The sequence below is a fragment of the Choloepus didactylus genome, chromosome 7, assembly GCF_015220235.1.
Source record: "Choloepus didactylus isolate mChoDid1 chromosome 7, mChoDid1.pri, whole genome shotgun sequence".
Classification (NCBI taxonomy): Eukaryota; Metazoa; Chordata; class Mammalia; order Pilosa; family Megalonychidae; genus Choloepus; species Choloepus didactylus.
Window position 1 is genome coordinate 42,949,526 of NC_051313.1, and position 19,568 is coordinate 42,969,093.

At 36.7% G+C, this 19,568-nt stretch overlaps 1 protein-coding gene and 1 pseudogene across 1 annotated transcript in view; one reads left to right on the forward strand and one right to left on the reverse strand.

Moving 5' to 3' along the window:
* SEC63 (SEC63 homolog, protein translocation regulator) overlaps positions 1-19,109 on the forward strand; it is a 96,128-nt gene extending 77,019 nt beyond the window's left edge. The window contains exons 18-21 of the mRNA XM_037842746.1: positions 1,070-1,171; positions 6,171-6,269; positions 14,213-14,317; positions 15,315-19,109. Of these exons, the coding sequence (XP_037698674.1) occupies positions 1,070-1,171; positions 6,171-6,269; positions 14,213-14,317; positions 15,315-15,458 (450 nt within the window). The 3' untranslated portion in view covers positions 15,459-19,109. The remainder of the gene's footprint in view (positions 1-1,069; positions 1,172-6,170; positions 6,270-14,212; positions 14,318-15,314) is intronic.
* Positions 3,639-3,977, reverse strand: LOC119539311 (annotated as a pseudogene).
* Positions 19,110-19,568: the final 459 nt, after the last annotated feature.

Here is a 19,568-nt window from a genome sequence, read left to right on the forward strand (position 1 = left end):
AAATCATAAATTGCTAGATAGTGCAGGACCTGGATCTGAGGTGAAGTCAGTTTGGTCTGTTACGGGATTTTTCAGTGTTCAGGATGTCTCTGGAAATCAGAGTAAGGAGAAAGGTGGGTTGTGAAATAAGTAGCAGTTATTTAAAAGACTCTCTCACAGGTTCCAGTTAATGAAATGTTACTGTTGGTCCTAATGTCAAGAGGTTGGTTAAGGGAAAAGCTAATACTTACAGAATTTCACCTTGTTTCAAGGAATACATATGACATTAAGGACAGGAAGAGTGACTTGAGGAATAATTTATTAAGATAGGGTATAGAGTATGGCATGGCATTAAGTAGAGAAGAATATATTTGGTGGACAAATAATGGTCCTTAGTGGCTCCATTGCAAGTTAACTGTAAACTGATCCGCTATTTCCTTTGTGTTTGTTAGTGTTCTTTTTTGGCTGGATCAGTGATGTAAAAGTAACCCTTGTGATTTGAGAGAGAAAGAGAAATCCCCTGAATAGCCTCTGAGGCAAAAGGGAAGACCAAAAGAGGAAAAGGTAAAGGCAAAGGATCAGAGAGACAAAGTATGAGGAAGTAATACATCATCCTTAAGATGGAAATTGATGGCAGGTTTTACACAGGAGTTCATACTCTAGGCTTTAGCTTGTCCTGAAAGAGTGAGTAGAAATTTTCTAGGCAGAGAAAGGAAAAAACAAAAATCCAAACAGGGTTTAGGGGTGGTGAGACAGCTTGGTGAATTCAAAGAAGTGTAGGTAGTTTAAAGTGACTAGAATAAAAGGTGCAAGGAGGAAAGCATCAACAGGAGATTGAAAAGGTAGGCCAGTGTCAGATCCTGAACAGCTGTGTAGTGCATGCTGAAGGGGTTAGAATTAATTTATAAAAAGAGTCATTGTAAGTTTTGAACAGGGAAGTGATCAGATTTGTTGGACTGAACTCATTCTAACCTTAATTAGTACTAGTTAGTTATCATTGTCAGGAATAATAGCTGAAAGAAGAGGGAAACTCCTCCCAAACCTTTGAAAACATAGTTGATTTCAAATGTTTTAATTTTTTCTTTACTAGGAATGGCAAGAATTACAGCAAAGTATACAGCGAAAGGAGAGAGCTCTATTGGAAACTAAATCAAAGATAACACATCCTGTTTATAGTCTTTTCTTTCCTGAGGTGAGTATTACGTGGCCTAATGTTTTCCTTATTCCATTCACTTCCCCTCGGATGTTTTTCAGTTGCCTTTCAGCCCTCTGTAGTGGGTACTAGCTTAGATGTTCTAACTGTGGTCTATTCTTTACGGGCCACATTTTAAAAGTATGTATTACAGTATGAATTACATAATGAATGTATTGTTTAACGAGGAGATGAACTTCTTAAGTTCTGTGGTTTCCTTTGTTTCTCTTTTTTCTGTATCCAGATTACTGAGTTGCATTTAATAATGTTTTATTAGCAGTTTGACAATCTTCATTAAACGAATGTGTTCTTTTGCCTTCACTTCTCGGCTATTGTGAATGTCTCACCCCTACCAATTTTTAAATAGGATGAAAAATTTCTTAAGATTTTCTCATGGGTTTTCTCCAAGGGTCTTATATTAGCTGCTGGAGCCACTAGGCTTGCTCTGGCCCTGATAATTGCCCATAGTTGTGGAACCAGCTGCATTCTTGGCCCTGAACAAAGTTGAGTAAGAGCTAAGAGTATGACTGGGCCCTGAGTTCAGGACAGTTCATTACAATGCTGTTTACTCTCTTGTCTTTGTTTACTTAGTGGTCATGGTCTGCTAAACTTTTATCTCCTTGATAGGTTATGTTGTTTGTCTTTCAAACTAATTTGGGCTTTCCTTGACATTTTGCTTTTGAGGTAAGTCTGTGGAGCACAGGTCAAGAACTGGTTGCCCCTTAGTTCAGGAAATCTGTTCTGCAGTCTACCTTGCAGCTTTGCCACAGAACCTTCTGTTCATCACTCATGTTTGGCAGGTGATTTCATATATAAAGTTGCTTTTTACTCTGGAATGTCTATCCAGAATTTCTGGGGGCTACTTAAGGCAAATTCCTAAGTAATTTCACTCTCCTAACAATAAATCAGTGACTAACTGCCTAGACTATTGTTTTGACTTGGAGAGAAGTCTGCACAGCATTCCAACTTATTGCACAAAGCTGATCTTTTGGCATGTCCTGGCTTTAGCCCAACTGTTAAGGGGCACTTTGTCCATTGCATAGGTAGTCGGTTACTAGCAAGCATCCTGACATCAGGTGAATAAATTCCACTCAATGATAGGTTTATAAAGATTTATGGGATGCCATAACTGTATAATTTGTACTCATATAACAGACAGTTACATTTTGGAACATGCCTTGTTAATAAGCAAAGCTTTCATTTATTCCCTTAGGACATTTTAACAGTGAAAATGCCTTTTCTAATTTAATTTGCATCAGGATGGTTTGGTAAATATTTCAAAGTACCAATTCTCAGAGAAACTTTACTTACAATCTTCCTAACAGCTACCTGTCTGCCTTCCCAAGTACCTACCTAACTTCTGAACTACCCATCTGAATTAAAGTTTTACATTAATAATTGACTTATATATTATTGAAAATCATTTATTATATCTAGTACGCTAAGAATGCTCGGGAGTCTCATACAACAGAACAACAATATTGTTTAAAGTGCAAATACCTCATGATAGAACACCTGTTCCCTTCTTAACTTGTTTATCAAAGAGTCTAGGCACAGGTGCTATGCCATTAGTTGATTTTCACTAGCATCTTAAATATTCTTGAATGAAATCTCATTTTAATTAAACAGCCTGGGAGAGGGAAGGGAAAGTCATTCTCCAAGTGGAGAGGTAAAGAAGAAATGCATGGGGGGTGGGAGAGTATAAGGTATATGGGATGTTTTGGGTTTTCTTGTTTGTTTTTTTCCTTTTTCTTTCCCTTGAGTAATGAAAATATTCTAAAATTGATTGTGATGAATACACAACTATGTGATTCTATGAGCCATTGATTGAATACTTTGAAATATACAATCTCAGTAAAATTGGATTTAAAAAAGAAGAAATGTACATTCTTGAACATATCCCTGTGCTTCTCATTTTACTACGTACATGTTCTGTAATGAAGTCTGACAATGAGATGTCAGAATCTCTTTTTTGAGATACGGTACCTTTTTTCACTAATAATCATAACTTTCATTTGTTATACTCTTGTATGCTAGGCATATTCACAACATGGCCTGTGAATGAGCACAAATCATTTTTTCCCCTAAGAAATGGAACATACTGCATTTTTTCATTTGCTGTAAGAACAAATTGAAAATGAGGACTACTTAAAAGAAATGCCCAACTCTAAAAAGGGTGGTGGCAACAACTTTCCATTACAGATTAGCTTCTTCCATGATACATACTCATGTGGAAAAACTTGTCAGGAGCTTTTGCCAGGGCCAGGAGATGAAAAATAGACCATGTCCTAGTAAGCTAATTGTAAGGTTGGTTAACGTCTTTGTGATAGACCCATAAAATCTGGCCATACTTCTGTTAAACATCTGTGAACTGCAGAATCCTTAGCCCTTAGCCATAGTTTCTGCCCAGTGTCTTAAAGCTCAGCTCAGTCCCACCCGCGATTCTTCCTCTGCTCTGAGTTGGGTGCTAGTCATCAAAGTCTGGAGTGTCATTGTAGGAGAAACCCCGGTAGCCTTTGGATGCATAGTAGGCAATGCGCAGGTAGTCAAATCCCGGCAGGAACACCAGGCTGCCTGTAATGAGGAGGGAAATGGTCCTGCCTGCCCCCTTTTTGCTGATGTAACCTGCTAGCAGGAGGAAGCCTGTGATAGTGAGAAAGGCACCAATCAGAAACAACACAGTGGTCTTTTTAGGAATCTTAGGAGGGCTTTTCTTAAACTGAAGGTCAGTGTAGCTGTTGTCTGTGCTGGAGTATTTCACTTTACCAGGGATTGCAGTAGCCAGGTTGGTTCAAGACCATATCATAGCAGGTGGACACAGCTAGAGTCAGAGTGCTGTGCCAGGTCGCCTATGGCAGAGCTTTACCCATGGATGGCAGCTGAGGTGTCCAAATCCACATGGCACACTCCATCTGTTGCCCTGCCTACCCCAAACCCAGACCAGCATGGAACCAGAAGTTGGCTCCTAACGTTTAACAGAAAAGGGAACTGAAGTTGAAATAGTCCAGGTCTGTGGGCTCCAAAACAGGTGTCTTCCAGGTACAGCCTGCAGGCCAAATCTGGCCTACTGCTTATTTTTGTAAATAAAGTTTTATTGGATAACAAGTCACTCATTCATTTCTTTTCGAGCTACAATGGGAGAGTTGAATAGTTGCAACAGAGATGTATGGGCCACAAAACCTAAAATATTTCCTGTGACCCTTTACGGAAAATGTTCAACCGCTGCTCTAAAGCCGTATGGTTTTTTGTTTGTGTTTTTGCCTGCATTTAAAAAAATATAATAGATTTTATGTTTTAGAGCAGTTTTAGGATTACAGAAAAACTGTGCAGAAAGTACAAAGGATTCCCTACACATACACACACACAGTGTTTCTTATTATTGGCATCTTTCATCAGTGTTATAACATTTGTTACAATTGATGAACCATTAATGATTCATTAATATTAACTAACGTTCATAGTTTATATTAGGGTTCACTCTTTGTGTTGAACAGTTCTTTGAATTTTAACAAATGCATAATGTCATGGTATCCACCATTACAGTATCACATAGAATAGTTTAACTGCCCTAAAAATGCCCTGTGCTCCACCTTTTCATCCCTTTGCTTGAGTCCATTATGTTTTTACACACGTGTGTGTGCATAAATACATGATAGACAAATATATATATACACAGATCAACCCACTGTGGTAGTCCTAACCACTTGGATTAATTTAAGATTTAAACTTAAGCAGATTTAATTTTCTATGCTTCTCACATCTTCATGTGCTTGAGATTTATTTATTAGTTTTATTATCCATGTTGCAGTGCTTGATAGTCTTAAGATATTTAAACAAAAGAGCTTTTGGTTGAACTTAGCTTAGCATTATTAGAAAGATAATAGACCAAAATTTCACTTTTTATGGTTAAAATAAAGTAGAAAGGTCAGTGATTTGGTTTAAAGGACACAAACATTTTCCCTATGAAACTTTTCAGTAAAAAGTGTTTTTTTAATCTTTTTTTTAAACCTCATTTTGGATAATTGAGAATTTAGAATATTCTGATATCGTTTTGTTAAATGAATGTTTAGAATTTTCTGGAATTTATTTTACTTTTAGCCCCAAACATTTTTCTTTAAACCATTTCAGAAAGGTATCTTCCCTACCTAATTTTTAAACAGGAGATACTAAGCAGATAACTAAATAGTTATTGATGTATGCTATAATACACTGATGGCCTGTGCTATCACACATCTGAGTCTTTTAAATGGGTTTTTTGTTTTTAAATTTTTACAGTTTTCTGTCTCTTGTCTGTCATTTTTCCCTGTTGTCCTTATGCATTCTGGTGGCAAGGCAGGTCCTTACCTTGCTCTTTTTCTGTTCCTAATCTTTTGAGAAGTGACATGAGAAATACCAACCTTATTAAAATCACATGCAGTGAAAAGTATAAATAGGCCGTTAGAATCCAAGATACTCTCTTATGAGTAGTGTTTTAATGTATGGATTTCTGATCTTGCTGCTGAAATCCCTTCTAATCCTACTTTCTGGCTTTTGCTTTATTATTAGGTAAGATTACTAAGATTATTTGCCAGATATTTTTATAGTTTATACTGTTTTCTTTTTCAGAATGTCTTTGTCATTTAATTAAGGTAAATCAGGAGATTTTACTATGGAGGTCCATCAGTAGGCTTTAAGGGGCCATTGACGTCCTCAAAATTGCATACAAAATTCTTTTGAGGGAGCGGACCTACAGGAGGTTGAGAACAATTTATTTATTAATTCAGTAAATATTTTTTGAACACCTGTTTTGTACTAGGCACTGTGTCAGAGCTGGTGATATAACAGTGAACAACAGTTTATTTATTTATCCAGTAAATATTTATTGAACACCTATTTTGTACTAGGCACTGTGTCAGTGCTGGCGATGTAACAGTGAACAAACAGGGGCAGTATTCTAAGGTAAGATAAGCCAATATGTGTTTCGCTACTTCTTTTTGATTATTTGTATTTTTCTTTTCAGGAAAAACAAGAATGGTGGTGGCTTTATATTGCAGATAGGAAGGAACAAACATTAATATCAATGCCATACCATGTGTGCACACTAAAAGATACAGAAGAGGTAATTATCCAGCAATATTATTTCAGTTTTTAAGATGTGCAGCATCTCACCATCATGCTGCTTCATAAAACCTTTTTAAAAATCAATTTACCGTATTTGGGTTATTGTACTTTATTTGTCAAGACACGTTTTATAACTTTTCTGATTTTTTTCCTTTGGTGGTAGTGGGTGCTCACTGGAACTTTATAAGGTATTGAATTGTCAAAGGTAGACGACTTTTTAAAAACTCATTCTCAACTTATTTTTAGGAATTTTCATTGTTAGTGTCTAAGAATATATGCCTTTCCTCCTCTTCTCCAGAATTTAATGCTATTTTGCAAAAAATTAATGATTTTTTTTCTTCATTGTATTAATGCTAAGTATTATGCCTTTGTCTTAAAAAAAATTTAAGAACTGGTGATGTAGAGTTTTAGAGTAGAGTTTTTGGTTATGCGGCATTGTCTACTGTTAAACACATCATTAATGTAGCATTGTGATGAGCATACTTTTCCCTTGGGATTTGCTTTCTCCTTTTTTGTCTGTTCTTCTTGATTTTTTATGTGTAACCTTTCCCAGGAAGAAAAGTTCTGTCTGCCCAGACTTGGTGGACAAGAGCAAGGCTTTTGGATTTCAATAGTTCTGTGATGTTAATTTTCGATATAACAATTTTTTCCTCTGTATAACCAAGTAGTAATTGTGTGAAGTAGTTCAGTCTTGTTTGACACTTAAAGGTAACGCCAATTTAAGAGTATTTCTTTGACAGCGATTTAATTTTATTTTTTAAATTTCAAGTTTATATTTTTTGAAGAGGTAACACATTCACCTACCTTAAAATGTCAAAAGATACAGAAGTACATATAGTGAAATATTTTGCACCCTTATCTCCCAGTCACACTTTCTGCTTCCTGGAGACTCAGTGTATCAGATTTTTGTGTATTCTTCATGTTATATTGTATTCAAATTACAAGCAAATACTTGTGTTTATTTTCCCCACTTTTACACAAAAGGTAGCATACACCCTATTCTTCACCTTACCTTTTTTCCCTCAATAATATAATTTTGAATTTGTTCCATGTTAGTTTAAAAAATTTTCTCAATGATTTTTCCAGCTGCACAATCCTTTCTTATGTGATTGTGCTATTATTTATTTAGCATTCCCCTAGTTAGTGAACTTATAAGGTGTTTCTAGTTTTTTGCTGCAATAAAAAACCTTATATGTCATCTTGCATATGTGAACATATCTGTAGAATAAATCCATAGAAGTAGAATTTGGTGGGTCACAGACCATGTACATTTGCAATTTCGATTGATATTGCTAGATATTTCTCCATAAAGGAAATGAATGTCTTAAGTATGTCTGTTGCCTCTTAGTGTGTTATCGGGCAATTTGAATGTTGTTGCTGATCAGAAAGGTGAAAAATGATATTTCAGTGTATTTTTTTCTTTATCTTCTATTAAAATTTTTTTAAACCTATAGAAAAGTTGCAAGCACAGTACGATGAACCTCCATAGACCCTTCACCTAGATTCACCGATTTTAACATTTTGCTATATTTATTTTGTCTCTTTCTCTGTGTGTATGTACACACACAAAACATACACATGTGCATAGACACACACACATATGCCTGCCCCCCCCAACTATTTTAGGAACCTGCAGGCGCCATGATATTATACCCCTAAATACTTGAACATGTACCTCCTAAGATAAAAGGCCTTCTCCTACATAAGCATAATATAATTATTATATTAACGTATTTAATATTGCTATGATATTGTCTTATATGCAGTCTGTATTCAGATTTCCCCAAAATTCCACTCATGTCTGTTATAGCTTCATTTTTTTTTTAATTGAGCTTGTTCACATACCGTGCAATAATCCAAAGGTTCAAAGTATGCAATCAGTTGCCCCCAGTACATAATACAGCTATGCATCCATCATCATAATTTATTTGTTTTTCAATTTTTAGAACATTTTCGTTACTCCAGAAAAGAAATAAAGACAATAAAAGAAAACTCAAATCCTCCCATACCCCTAACCACCACCCCTCTATTATTGACTCATAGTATTGGTATATAGTACATTTGTTACTGTTGATGAAAAAATGTTAAAATACTACTAACTGTAGTATATAGTTTGCAATAGATATATATTTTTTCCCTATTTGCCCCTCTATTATTAACTTCTAGTTGTAGTGTCATACATTTGTTCTGGTTCATGAAAGAGATTTCTAATATTTGTCCAGTTAATCACGGACATTGTCAACCACAAGATTCAGTGTTTTATACATTCTCATCTTTTAAACTCCAACTTTCCTTCTGGTGACATACGTGATTATGAGCTTCCCCTTTCCATAACATTCATGCACCATTCAGCACTGTTAGTGATTCTCACAATGTGCTACCATCATCTCTGTCCATTTCCAAACATTTAAATTCACCCTAGTTGAATGTTCTGCTCATAATAAGCAACCACTCTCCATTCTTTAGCCTCGTTCTATATCCTGGTAGCTTATATTTCATGTCTATGAGTTTACATATTATGATTAGTTCAAAACAGTGAGACCATGCAATATTTGTCCTTATGTGTCTGACTTATTTCACTCAATGTAGTGCCCTCAAGGTTCTGGCATCTGGTTCTGAATGGGAGACCGGTAGTAGGGCTGGGCACTACCTCCTTCCTCTTAAGGAAGGTACACCCCTTAGGGAGTGATCATCAGCATTTAAATAGGTTCTTTGTCTCTCTGACTCTGCTGTCTCCATCCTTGTCTGGATCAGAGTGCTGTGAACTGAAAATGGCTGTGGCTTTCTCCACTGAGCCGCCCAGTTTGAGAGAGAGAAAAAGGGACAGAAAGCCCCTTTTCAGGGCCAGCCCATGGCCCCCAGTTTCACCCGTCGACCGGAGATAGCACCCAGTCCTCTGGGCTCCCCTTCCCGGGACAGAGAAGTCCCCTGGCTCTTCAAGGTCAGTTGTCACTAAAAGCCTCTGTCTGCTTATTGGGGATTCGTAGCTTGCATTGAGCAGTCCACATTTGCCAGTTAAAACTCTCGTTGGAGCTGGACTCACGTATATTCGCTTGTTCAGAGAGTGCTGCTGTCTATCATAGCAAGGCTTTGGAGTTCAGGCTGCCGGGGGGTAGGGGGCTCCCAGCTCAGATCTCTACGTTGCGATCCCAGGCATTCCTCCCAATCCAGGTTGGTGCACGATGTGTGGACAGTCACAGTTGTCCCCCAGCAGTTATTCCAGATCATTTACTAGTTGTTCCTTGTTGTTTATTAGTTTCTCCAAGGGGGCTAACTAACTTCTATTACTCTCTATGCCGCCATCTTCTTCCGTCTCCCCTATAGCTTCATTTTTAAAATTTAGGATCCACTAAGGATCACACATTGCATGCTGTTGTCACACCCCTTTATCTAGACCACTTCCTCAGCCTAAGAGTCTAGCCAAGGTGTTTCAATTTTAATTTGTCTCCTTGGTTACTCGTTCTGTTTATCTTAAATATTTTTGGCAAGAATACTACTACATAGGTGATGTATGGTCCTTAGTGTTACATAATGGGTACATGATAGCAGTTTGTTCCCATGTTGCTGTTCTTATGGTTGATCACTTAATTAAGGCTGTTCTCAATTGTGAAGTTATTTGCCACTGCTCTCCTAATTTGTGGAGTGATACTTGGGCACTGTGTGAATATCCTGTTCTCCAACAGTCTTTTACCCAAACATTTTAGCATGCACTGGTCAGTTTTTACCATGCTAGTTTATTCAGTGTAGTTTTAATTGCGTATTTCTCTTAAGAGTGAAACTAAACATCTTTCTGCTCATGACCATTGTTGATTTTTGTTGGGTTATTGGTCTTCTAAATTGATTTGGGGAATTTTTTATATTATAAAATCATCCCTTTCTGATTCATGTTGCAAATATTTCTCCCCAGTTTTGTTTTACTATCATTCTGGCTGTTTTTACCAAGCAGAAATAACATATAAATACTTAGCTATGTATCTACTTATTTGTTTTGTTTTGTTTTTTTATTTTTTATTGAGATTGTTCACATACCATACAATTATCCAAAGATTCAAAGTGTACAGTCGGTTGTCCCTGGTACCCTCATACAGTTGTGCATCCATCACCACACTTAATTTTTATTCAATTTTTAGAACCTTTTCATTACTCTAGACAAGAAATAAAGCAAAAGACAAAAAAAGAAAAAAAAAGGAAACTCAAATCCTCCCATATCCCTAACCAACCCCCCTCAATTGTTGACTTGTAGTATTGGTATAGTACATTTGTTACTGTTTATGAAAGAACGTTGAAATACTACTAACTGTAGTATATAGTTTGCAATAGGTCTGTATTTTTTCCCTATATGCCCCTCTATTATTAACTTCTAATTGTATTGTCATACATTTGTTCTGGTTCATGGAAGAGATTTCTAATATTTGTACAGTTAATCATGGACATTGCCCACCATAGGATTCAGTTTTATACATTCCCATCTTTTGACCTCCAACTTTCCTTCTGGTGACATATATGACTCTGAGCTTCCCCTTTCCACCTCATTCACGCACCATTCGGCACTGTTACTTATTCTCTCGTCTTGCTCCCAACACCTCTGTTCGTTTCCAAACATTTAAGTTCATCCTGGTTGAACATTCTGCTCATACTAAGCAACCACTCCCCATTCTTTAGCCTCATCCTGTATCTTGGTACCTTATATTTCATGCCTGAGTTTACATATTATAATTAGTTCCTATCAGTGAGACCCTGCAGTATTTGTCCTTATGTGTCTGGCTTATTTCACTCAGTATATTGCCCTTGAGATTTCTTCATCAACCCATTTTTTTTTTTCAGATGGTTTTCTTCACATGTCATACATTCCATCCTAAGTAAACAATCAGTGGTTCTCTGAATGGTCACATATTTATGTGTTCTCCACCTTCACCACTATCTATATAAGGGCATCTACATTTCTTCCACAAGGCAGGAGGGAGAGTCAAAGAAGGTAGAGAGGCAAAAGAAAAAGAAAGGAGAAAGAGAGAATAACAAACAAACAAACAAAACTTGATAGTGCTCTTTCCTTTTGTCACTTTCTAGCTAACTTAAAGTAGAATAAAGAGTCAGACAACATCACCAGTGCCAGGAGTCCCATACCCTTCCCCTATTCCCCACCCCCCCATATGCATTTAGCTTTGGTATATTGCCTTTGTTACATTAAAGGAAGCATAATACAATGTTTCTGTTAATTCTAGCCTCTAGTTTGCATTGATTGTCTTTTCCCCCCAATCCATTGCACCCTTTTTTTAACACCTTGCAATGTTGACATTCATTTGTTCTACCTCATGTAAAAACATATTTGTATCTTTTATTACAATCGTTGAGCACCCTAGGTTTCCCTGAGTTACACAGTCCCAGTTTTTATCGTTCGTCTTTTGTTCTGGTGTCCCACATGGTCCCAGCCTTCCTCTTTCAACCACATTCACAGTCATCTTTGTTCAGTGTACTTACATTGCTGTGCTACTATCTCCCAATATTGCTTTCCAAACCTCTCACTCCTGTCTTTTCCTTTCTGTCTGCAGTGCTTCCTTTAGTGTTTCCTGTAGAGCAGGTATCTTGTTCACAAACTCTGCCATTGTCTGTTTGTCAGAGAATATTTTAAACTCTCCCTCATATCTGAAGGATAGTTTTGCCAGATATAGGATTCTTGGTTGGTGGTTTTTCTCTTTCAGTATCTTAAGTATATCACCCACTTCCTTCTTGCCTCCATGGTTTCTATTGAGAAATCCACACATAGTCTTATCAAGCTTCCTTTGTATGTGATAGATTGCTTTTCTCTTGCTGGTTTCAGGATTCTCTCCTTATCTTTGACGTTTGATAATGTGATTATTAAGTGTCTTGGTGGAGACCTATTCAGATCTGTTGTGTTTGGGGTACACTGCGCTTCTTGGATCTGTAATTTTATGTCTTTCATAAGAGATGAGAAATTTTCATTGATTATTTCCTCTATTATTGCTTCTGCCCCTCTTCCCTTCTCTTCTCCTTCTAGGGACACCAGTGACACGTAAATTCTTGCTTTTCGTTTTAAGTTCCCAGAGATGTTGCTTGTATTTTTCCATTCTTTTCTCTATCTGTTCTTTTGTGTGTAGGCTTTCAGGTGCCTTGTTCTCCAGTTCCTGAGTGTTTTCTTCTGCCTCTTGAGATCTGCTGTTTTATGTTTCCATTGTGTCTTTCATCTCTTGTATTGTGCCTTTCATTTCCATAGTTTCTGCTGGTTGTTTTTTCGAACTTTCAATTTATACCTTATGTACATCCTGTGTTTTTGTTAAAAGGTTCAGCTCTTCTGTCATATCTTCCCTAACCTTTTTTAATTGACTTACTGTTTCAATTCCTGTATCACAGTTGAAGTGTAAGTTTGTTCCTTTGACTTGCCCATAACTTCATTTTTCTTAGTGTAGGTTGTAGTTTTCTGTTGTCTAGGCATGGTTTCTTTGGTTTTCCCAGACCAGAACAAGCTCAGGTCCCAGAAGGAAGAAATATTCAGTATCTGGTTTCCCTGAGGGTGTGTCTTAGAAAATTGGTACACCCTGTGATGCCTCAGGTCACTGTGCTTTTCTGCCTAGCAGGTGGCACGTGTTAGCCTGTAATTCTTGACTGGTGTGAGGAGGTGTGACTGTTTTCTCCCAGCTCTGGGGTCTAGTTTTGAATGGAAGGCAGGTAGTAGAGCTGGGCCCCGCCCCTTTCCTCTTAGAAAAGATAGACCCCCTAGGGGGAGGTCATTAGCATTTCAATGGTCTCTCTCTGCCTGTGCTATCTCCACCCTTGTCTGGGTCGTAGCACTGGGAACTGAAAATGGCTGAGGCTTTGTCCACTGAGCCAAAAAAGGAACAGATAGTCCCCTTCAGAGCTAGTCCAAGGCGACCCTCCGGCTCTCCAAGGTCAGTTGTCACCCAAAGCCTCTGTCTGCTTTTGGGGATTCGTACCTTGTAGTGAGCAGTTCACACTTGCTAGTTAAAACCCCAGTTGGAGCTCAGCTGAGCTATATTCTTTGCTGGGAGAGAGCTTCTCTCTAGCAACACTAGGCTTTGCAGCTCGGGCTGTGGGGGGAGGGGTCTCCCGATTGGATCTGCAGTTTTTACTTACAGATTTTATGCTATGATCTGGGGCATTCCTCCCAATTTGGGTTGGTGTATGATGAGTGGACGGTCTCGTTTGTCCCCTTGCAGTTATTCTGGATTATTTACTAGTTGTCTCTGGTTTTTTTTAGTTGTTCCAGGGGGACTACTTAGCTTCCACTCCTCTCTATGCCGCCATCTTAGATCCTCCTCCTGGACATCATTTAAATAGCATTTTAAAATATATACTCTTTGCTGCCACATTTAAATTTTGGAGGCAGGTCAGCATCTCCAAACCATTCAAATATCATTTAAGAGAATTTATTTTTCCTTTTTCCTAGTGGGATTATATCAAGAGGAAATTCATAAGTGTTCATTGCTCTTTGTATATGAAATCTATGATTTGATGGGAAATAAAATGTCTTCTTGACCTTTTAAGGCATTGGGTTTATCTTAGGCATTTGGCAAGAATTATTTCTTGTCTAGTGAAGTCTATTTTATTAATCCCAGCATTTCATTTATTTATACCTTATATACTCTACTCTTTTCTTCAAGTTGTCAAGGTGATAGTCACTATAGAACTGATTATATTTCTTGAAGTGTTATGGGGATACAAATTAACTCCATCAATTTTGCCTAATTTGGTTCCTTTTTTGTAGAAAAAATTATTTATTTATTTATTTATTTATTTATTTAGGGGTTAGGTGGGGGTAGGAGTTTTGTAACATTTGTTAGGACTTTCTGTATCATCTGAGTAAAACACCTATTAAAATAATCTGGTCTAGGAATGTTAGAAGTGAGCTGCTATTTCTTCCTTTTCTTAAAACACAGATTTCAAGTGCCAACTTTTATCTTCCAGGTAGAACTGAAGTTTCCTGCACCAGGCAAGCCCGGAAATTATCAGTATACAGTGTTTCTGAGATCAGACTCCTATATGGGTCTGGATCAGATTAAACCATTGAAGGTAATAAATAAATACGGTTGTTTATGTGAAGAGGTGCTGAAAATATACTAGGAAAGCATCTGTAGCTTTGAAATGTAGAATAATAGAAGGAAAATAGAAGGAAAAAGAGATCATCTTATACTTTATATATGCTTGATGGACTACTCTTTTAATAGTAAATTTAAGCTGAAACTCAAAAGTTTCAGTGTAACAGTTTAGAGCCTTGAGTGTAAATTACTTAAGTGATACATTTTAGTGTACTGTAATATGCTGTAATTTTACAGGGCCTCAACAAATGGATTTTGTTTTCTTTAGAAAGGTACATATATATTTCCCGTAGATTCTGTTGGACTGTTTGTTAATTTCTGAAACTAACTTGCTTTTTGTCATCTGAGAGCATATACTTTCTGTAAGTGTCATTTGGGATACAGTCCCATCAGTTTTTACCATTGCGCTTGAGCTTTTTATAAAAGGCACTCTAATGTGCAGTAGAGATCATGCTAAAGTACTTTTGTACCATGTACTGGAGCCCCGGAGTAAAGGGAGCCAGTAGAAGCGAACCTCTTTATATCCATGAGGATACCACATTTCCGTTCATTGCTGTACAGTTTTACTTCATGAGTCTAGAGGCTGCCTAATATCTCTTTGAAAGTCACACTTGGGATTTTTTTCCTTTGGCAGAAAATTTTATTAAGACATAACAGTGTTCTTTCTCAGAGATCACAGTTTATTAACACTTTTGTGCCATAGAGTAAATGTTCACAAATAGTATAACTCCAATGAAATCAAACTATGAAACCGTATTAAAAATTTAACTACATTTATTTTTTAGTAGATTTACCTGTTTTATTTCTGGGGTGAAGTATCTATTCTAAATGGATGTGTTAAATTTAGGGTTACATCCATAAAACCTATTTCTTTGTAATTGCTGTGGTCAAAGAACACCTTTTCTTTACAGATATTTCTTCCATTATTCCTCCATAAACTTCTGATGTCTACATTTAATCTTTCTTTATAGTTGGAAGTTCATGAGGCTAAGCCTGTGCCAGAAAATCACCCACAGTGGGATACAGCAATAGAGGGGGATGAAGACCAGGAGGACAGCGAGGGCTTTGAAGATAGCTTTGAGGAAGAAGAGGAGGAAGAGGAAGATGATGACTAAGCAGTACAATGAACGGACCACAGTATTTGCACATATTTGCAAATTTTTGCTGTTTTGGAAGTGTAAAATAAACCAGAAACAGTATAGAACTGATGTTGAGGAGGGTATTAGTTTCTTTACTAGAAATGGTGTATAATGTAAATAGGCAGTGGTGGTGCCTTGGTACAACCTGAAAAATGCTTAAGGCTTGTTAAAGCCTTTCAAGTATGGGATGGTGCATTTCTTTCATTTGCAAATGATAATAAATCCTTTGTTATTATTACTGTCTGGAAGTGTGTGCTACGTTTTATCTGATCAATTTATGGTCCCAGAGAAAGTAAAGGTACATGAAAAACAGTCTCTAAATGAGCAACTTTTCTTTGTTCAAGTTTAGTTTTACCAAACATTAAAATATGATAAATATCACAAATACGTTTTAAGTAACATCTGCTCAAGTTTTTAATCTCTTGATAAGCTCTGTTATTCATTTTATTGACATTTTGCAGTGATATGAGAATATTTATAATGGCTCCATTCATAGTTTTAAACTTTTTATTTTTACCTATCTTGTTCATAAGTTCACACTCTGTCACATTCCACAAAATAGAGAGGACTACATTTTTGGATTTTCCTTTTCTTAATTGCCCAGAGTTATCACACAGATTATAAAAATGGCTTTTAATGGCTTAAACTATTTATAAGCCTCTATTTTAGCAGATCAATGCAGGATCTAATTCTTTTGATAGAATTTAGTTTTAAAAATGACTGTGGGACCATATGTTCTCTAATGTTGGTAGCTTACATTATTAAGCCTTTTTTTTTTAAAGGTTCACTATAAAAGCTGAAATATATTTTTAGCTTTTAATCTACCTATCAGAAGCCTTTTAAGGAAAAAACAACATGAAAAAGAGGCACTTTTTGTATTCATTTTGGAGTCCTGTTAATAAAATAGAAGTTTGACTTGTTTTACATTTGTAACCATGTGTCTTTTTACTCCCAGAGAAAGGATATAATAGGATAACTCATTCTTTTATTTTTCAACTAAAATTTAATAACATATTGTACATTACTGCTGATGTGACTGCTATTGCTATATATTATAGAAAAACCCATGAGTGGGGGTGATTGCCCCTCACCACAGTGCATCCCAGAAGATAGTGCTTATAAAGAATAGAAATGTGTACATGATGAATCATTGAGGTAAGGTAAATATTTTTATTACTAGATATCGAGGAAGCATAAATCTGTAATACAGGCCTGATTGTGATAATCCTCTCCTATCAAAATTGCCAAAGGCCAAAATACTGTTGAATACTAATTTGTGACCTTGTTTACTTAAAAGGTTGCCACTTTACATGCAAAATTACCATTGGTATTTTGTTACTGTTGGAAATAAAATTTTAAAATTACCAAAACATGAATGGTTTTTTTGGTCCTAAATTCAGGATGTAGTATTTCCTATCATGTGGTCAAAGCAGTTTTTTCATTGGAACCTCAGTCACCTGTTTTTCTTTGTAAAGCTGTTAGTGATACCTTTCTTTGGCAGGCAGGAGGCTGTGCTATGAGAATTTGTTTCTTTTGCTTCATTTACAAGTAGAAGGTGGGTTTAATTTTAGAGTCCAGTTTTTGCTGGGAAGCTAAACTTCAAGTGAGTGGCTGGTCATATACGTTTAGTGAAGAAAGTTAGCCAGTCTCTTTGCATCCAGTGAATTGAGAGGTAAGAGAAAACACATCTGTGATTTAAAGTTAAAGGAATCAGGTTTCACTTAAAAATAAGGCAATGTATAGTAAGTGTGCACATTTCCTAGTTTTCTTGACAATACCTTTCAAGAAAAATGTTTCATTTCTCAGTAGGTATTTTGTTTTAAAGAGGCTTTACAAGTTCATTCAAGCTACTGGTTTTTTGTTTTGAGACTCTGGAAAGGATGATTTCACAACTTAATAACTCACCACAATGCTTAAAAAAAAAATCACCGTGACATTAGGAAATTTTTACTTCCACCAGTCCTGTTTTTATTTGCCCTCTGCATGATGTGTGTACACTTCCCAACCAAATAAATTTTCCTCAAATGATTGCAATAGTGAAATGACTGAGCCTTCAGTTTATGGTCCTCATCTCTCCAGCAAGTTGCTGAACTCTGCATCCCTTCTTTCTTCCTCTGGAATGAGATTTAAATGACAACTCTTATTGAGTGAAGTTTCAGTTTTGTTCCCATCTAGAAACAGTGAAATTTTGTCTGTGGAACAGATGACCATATGGTTGAAAGCATTCAGTATGTGTATACAAAGTGAAACTAGTTATTTGTGAAATTACTACTTAAATTGTGTAATATTTTTATCCCTTTAAATTGGTGAAGTACCTCTTAAAATAATTGTCTTCCATGAAGAGGCTTAGTTTATCACAATTGAAAGTAGGAGTTTTAAATGTTAGCGTTATAAAACTTGATGATTGAGGCTCTAAGCTGTTTTCCATATGCTTATTCAGTCTGAGTTAATCAGATGTCCATGTATTGTCTTAGAAAAATTTAATTTTTGTAATTCTTAAAAAAAAAAGCACAACACACTGAGTAAGGTTCTCTGCACCCTGCTCACCTTCTTCCAGCTTGACTGAGGGCTGAAGTGGGAGCCCTGTCGACAGCAGAGGCCATACTGTTCCATTGTGTGGCAGGAAGCTCTGTGGGGAGGAAGGGAGATGGATGCCAATCAGCTGATGTGGTAATGGGAGGGAGGTGTTTGAGGAATGTAATGAGTTTCTTTGAGCACATTATGTTATTCTTGACCACAACATTTATCCGATTACTTGCTTCAGCCAATCAAAACCTGGTACTGGAGTTTGCTCTACTAAAAATTACTTCAAATATAATTCAGCAAATTCAGCATCTTACCTATTTTTTGAAGGGTTGTTCATCATTCATCACATACTTTCAGTGTGCCTGGTCTGTGTTTGGATACAAGATCTATAAAAATCAGAGTTAGTGTTCTTTAAGACTCACTGTGGTATTAGGGCAGACAGACGTGTGGCAATCCATTTTAATCCATTTCTCTTGGCTAATGGCCGTTGTTTGCAATAATTTTGTTTGTTTGTTTTTATGCTATAGGCGGAGGAATTATCTTTATTTCTTTTAGGTGCTAACTAATTTGTCAGCCTTTTTTTTTTATTAGGCAAAAAATATTTTTGAATGTTTCTTTATAACATTTCTTTCCCAAATAGGCTGACACCAAGAAGTCTTCTATTTAGGCTGCCTTAAAGTGAAACCACTCTTGGTGAACCGTTACGTGACATTTTACCAGCTGGATAGTGATTAGTCCAAATATGTCTCAAGAAGTTAACATCAAGCATCTTCTCTTCACACATTTAAACTGGATGCTAGGGCTGGTTTGCAAAACTTTAAAAAAAAAAACAAAAAAACTGTGACCGTGTACATTTTTCTGTAAACTGAGCTAAAAATCCAAATACAGGAATCATTGGCATGCTTTAAGGCTGTGGTTTCAGGTGGAGTTGTGTATCTTAGGGGTATGCAGATGAGCAATACATTGAGGAAATGTTAAAAAGGTTATTTGTATTTAATCTCATCCTTTTAAATTTCTATTTTTGTGTGTTTTATAATGTACATAATATATTGTACAGTTGTGCACATAATTTATAAATAAATAATACATTTATTGGTGCAATATATATTCTTTGATTTAGGCGTGTGATTAAAAACTTTTGGACACCACTGTTCTGTGGTATTGATAGGGTGACATTTAAGCTAAAATGAAGATTTTAGTACCTTTGGCATTAAACCATTTAAGTCACAGAGTGATGTACTCTGCTAGCATCAGAATGGCTGGTGCCCACTGTGGCCAGCCCTACTGTAGCCCCAGGAACCAAGTGATACTTTCTGAGATGGTTCTCTGGGTTTGACGGTGGGGTTAGTAGACAAGGTGAGGGTTCTAAGCAGCTGTTGTACATGGAATGGAAGGGGGGCAGGTGAGGGCAGAAGTGCTGGGGGGACTTACTGGGGCTTGGAGGGAAGGTTCCACTTTGTTAGTGGCCCCAGCAGTCGGTGCTGCTGTAAATTAAAGGTGAGTGTAGGAAGGCTGTCTAGTCTTTTCAACGTTCATATAAAGGAAGCACTGCCCTGTGTT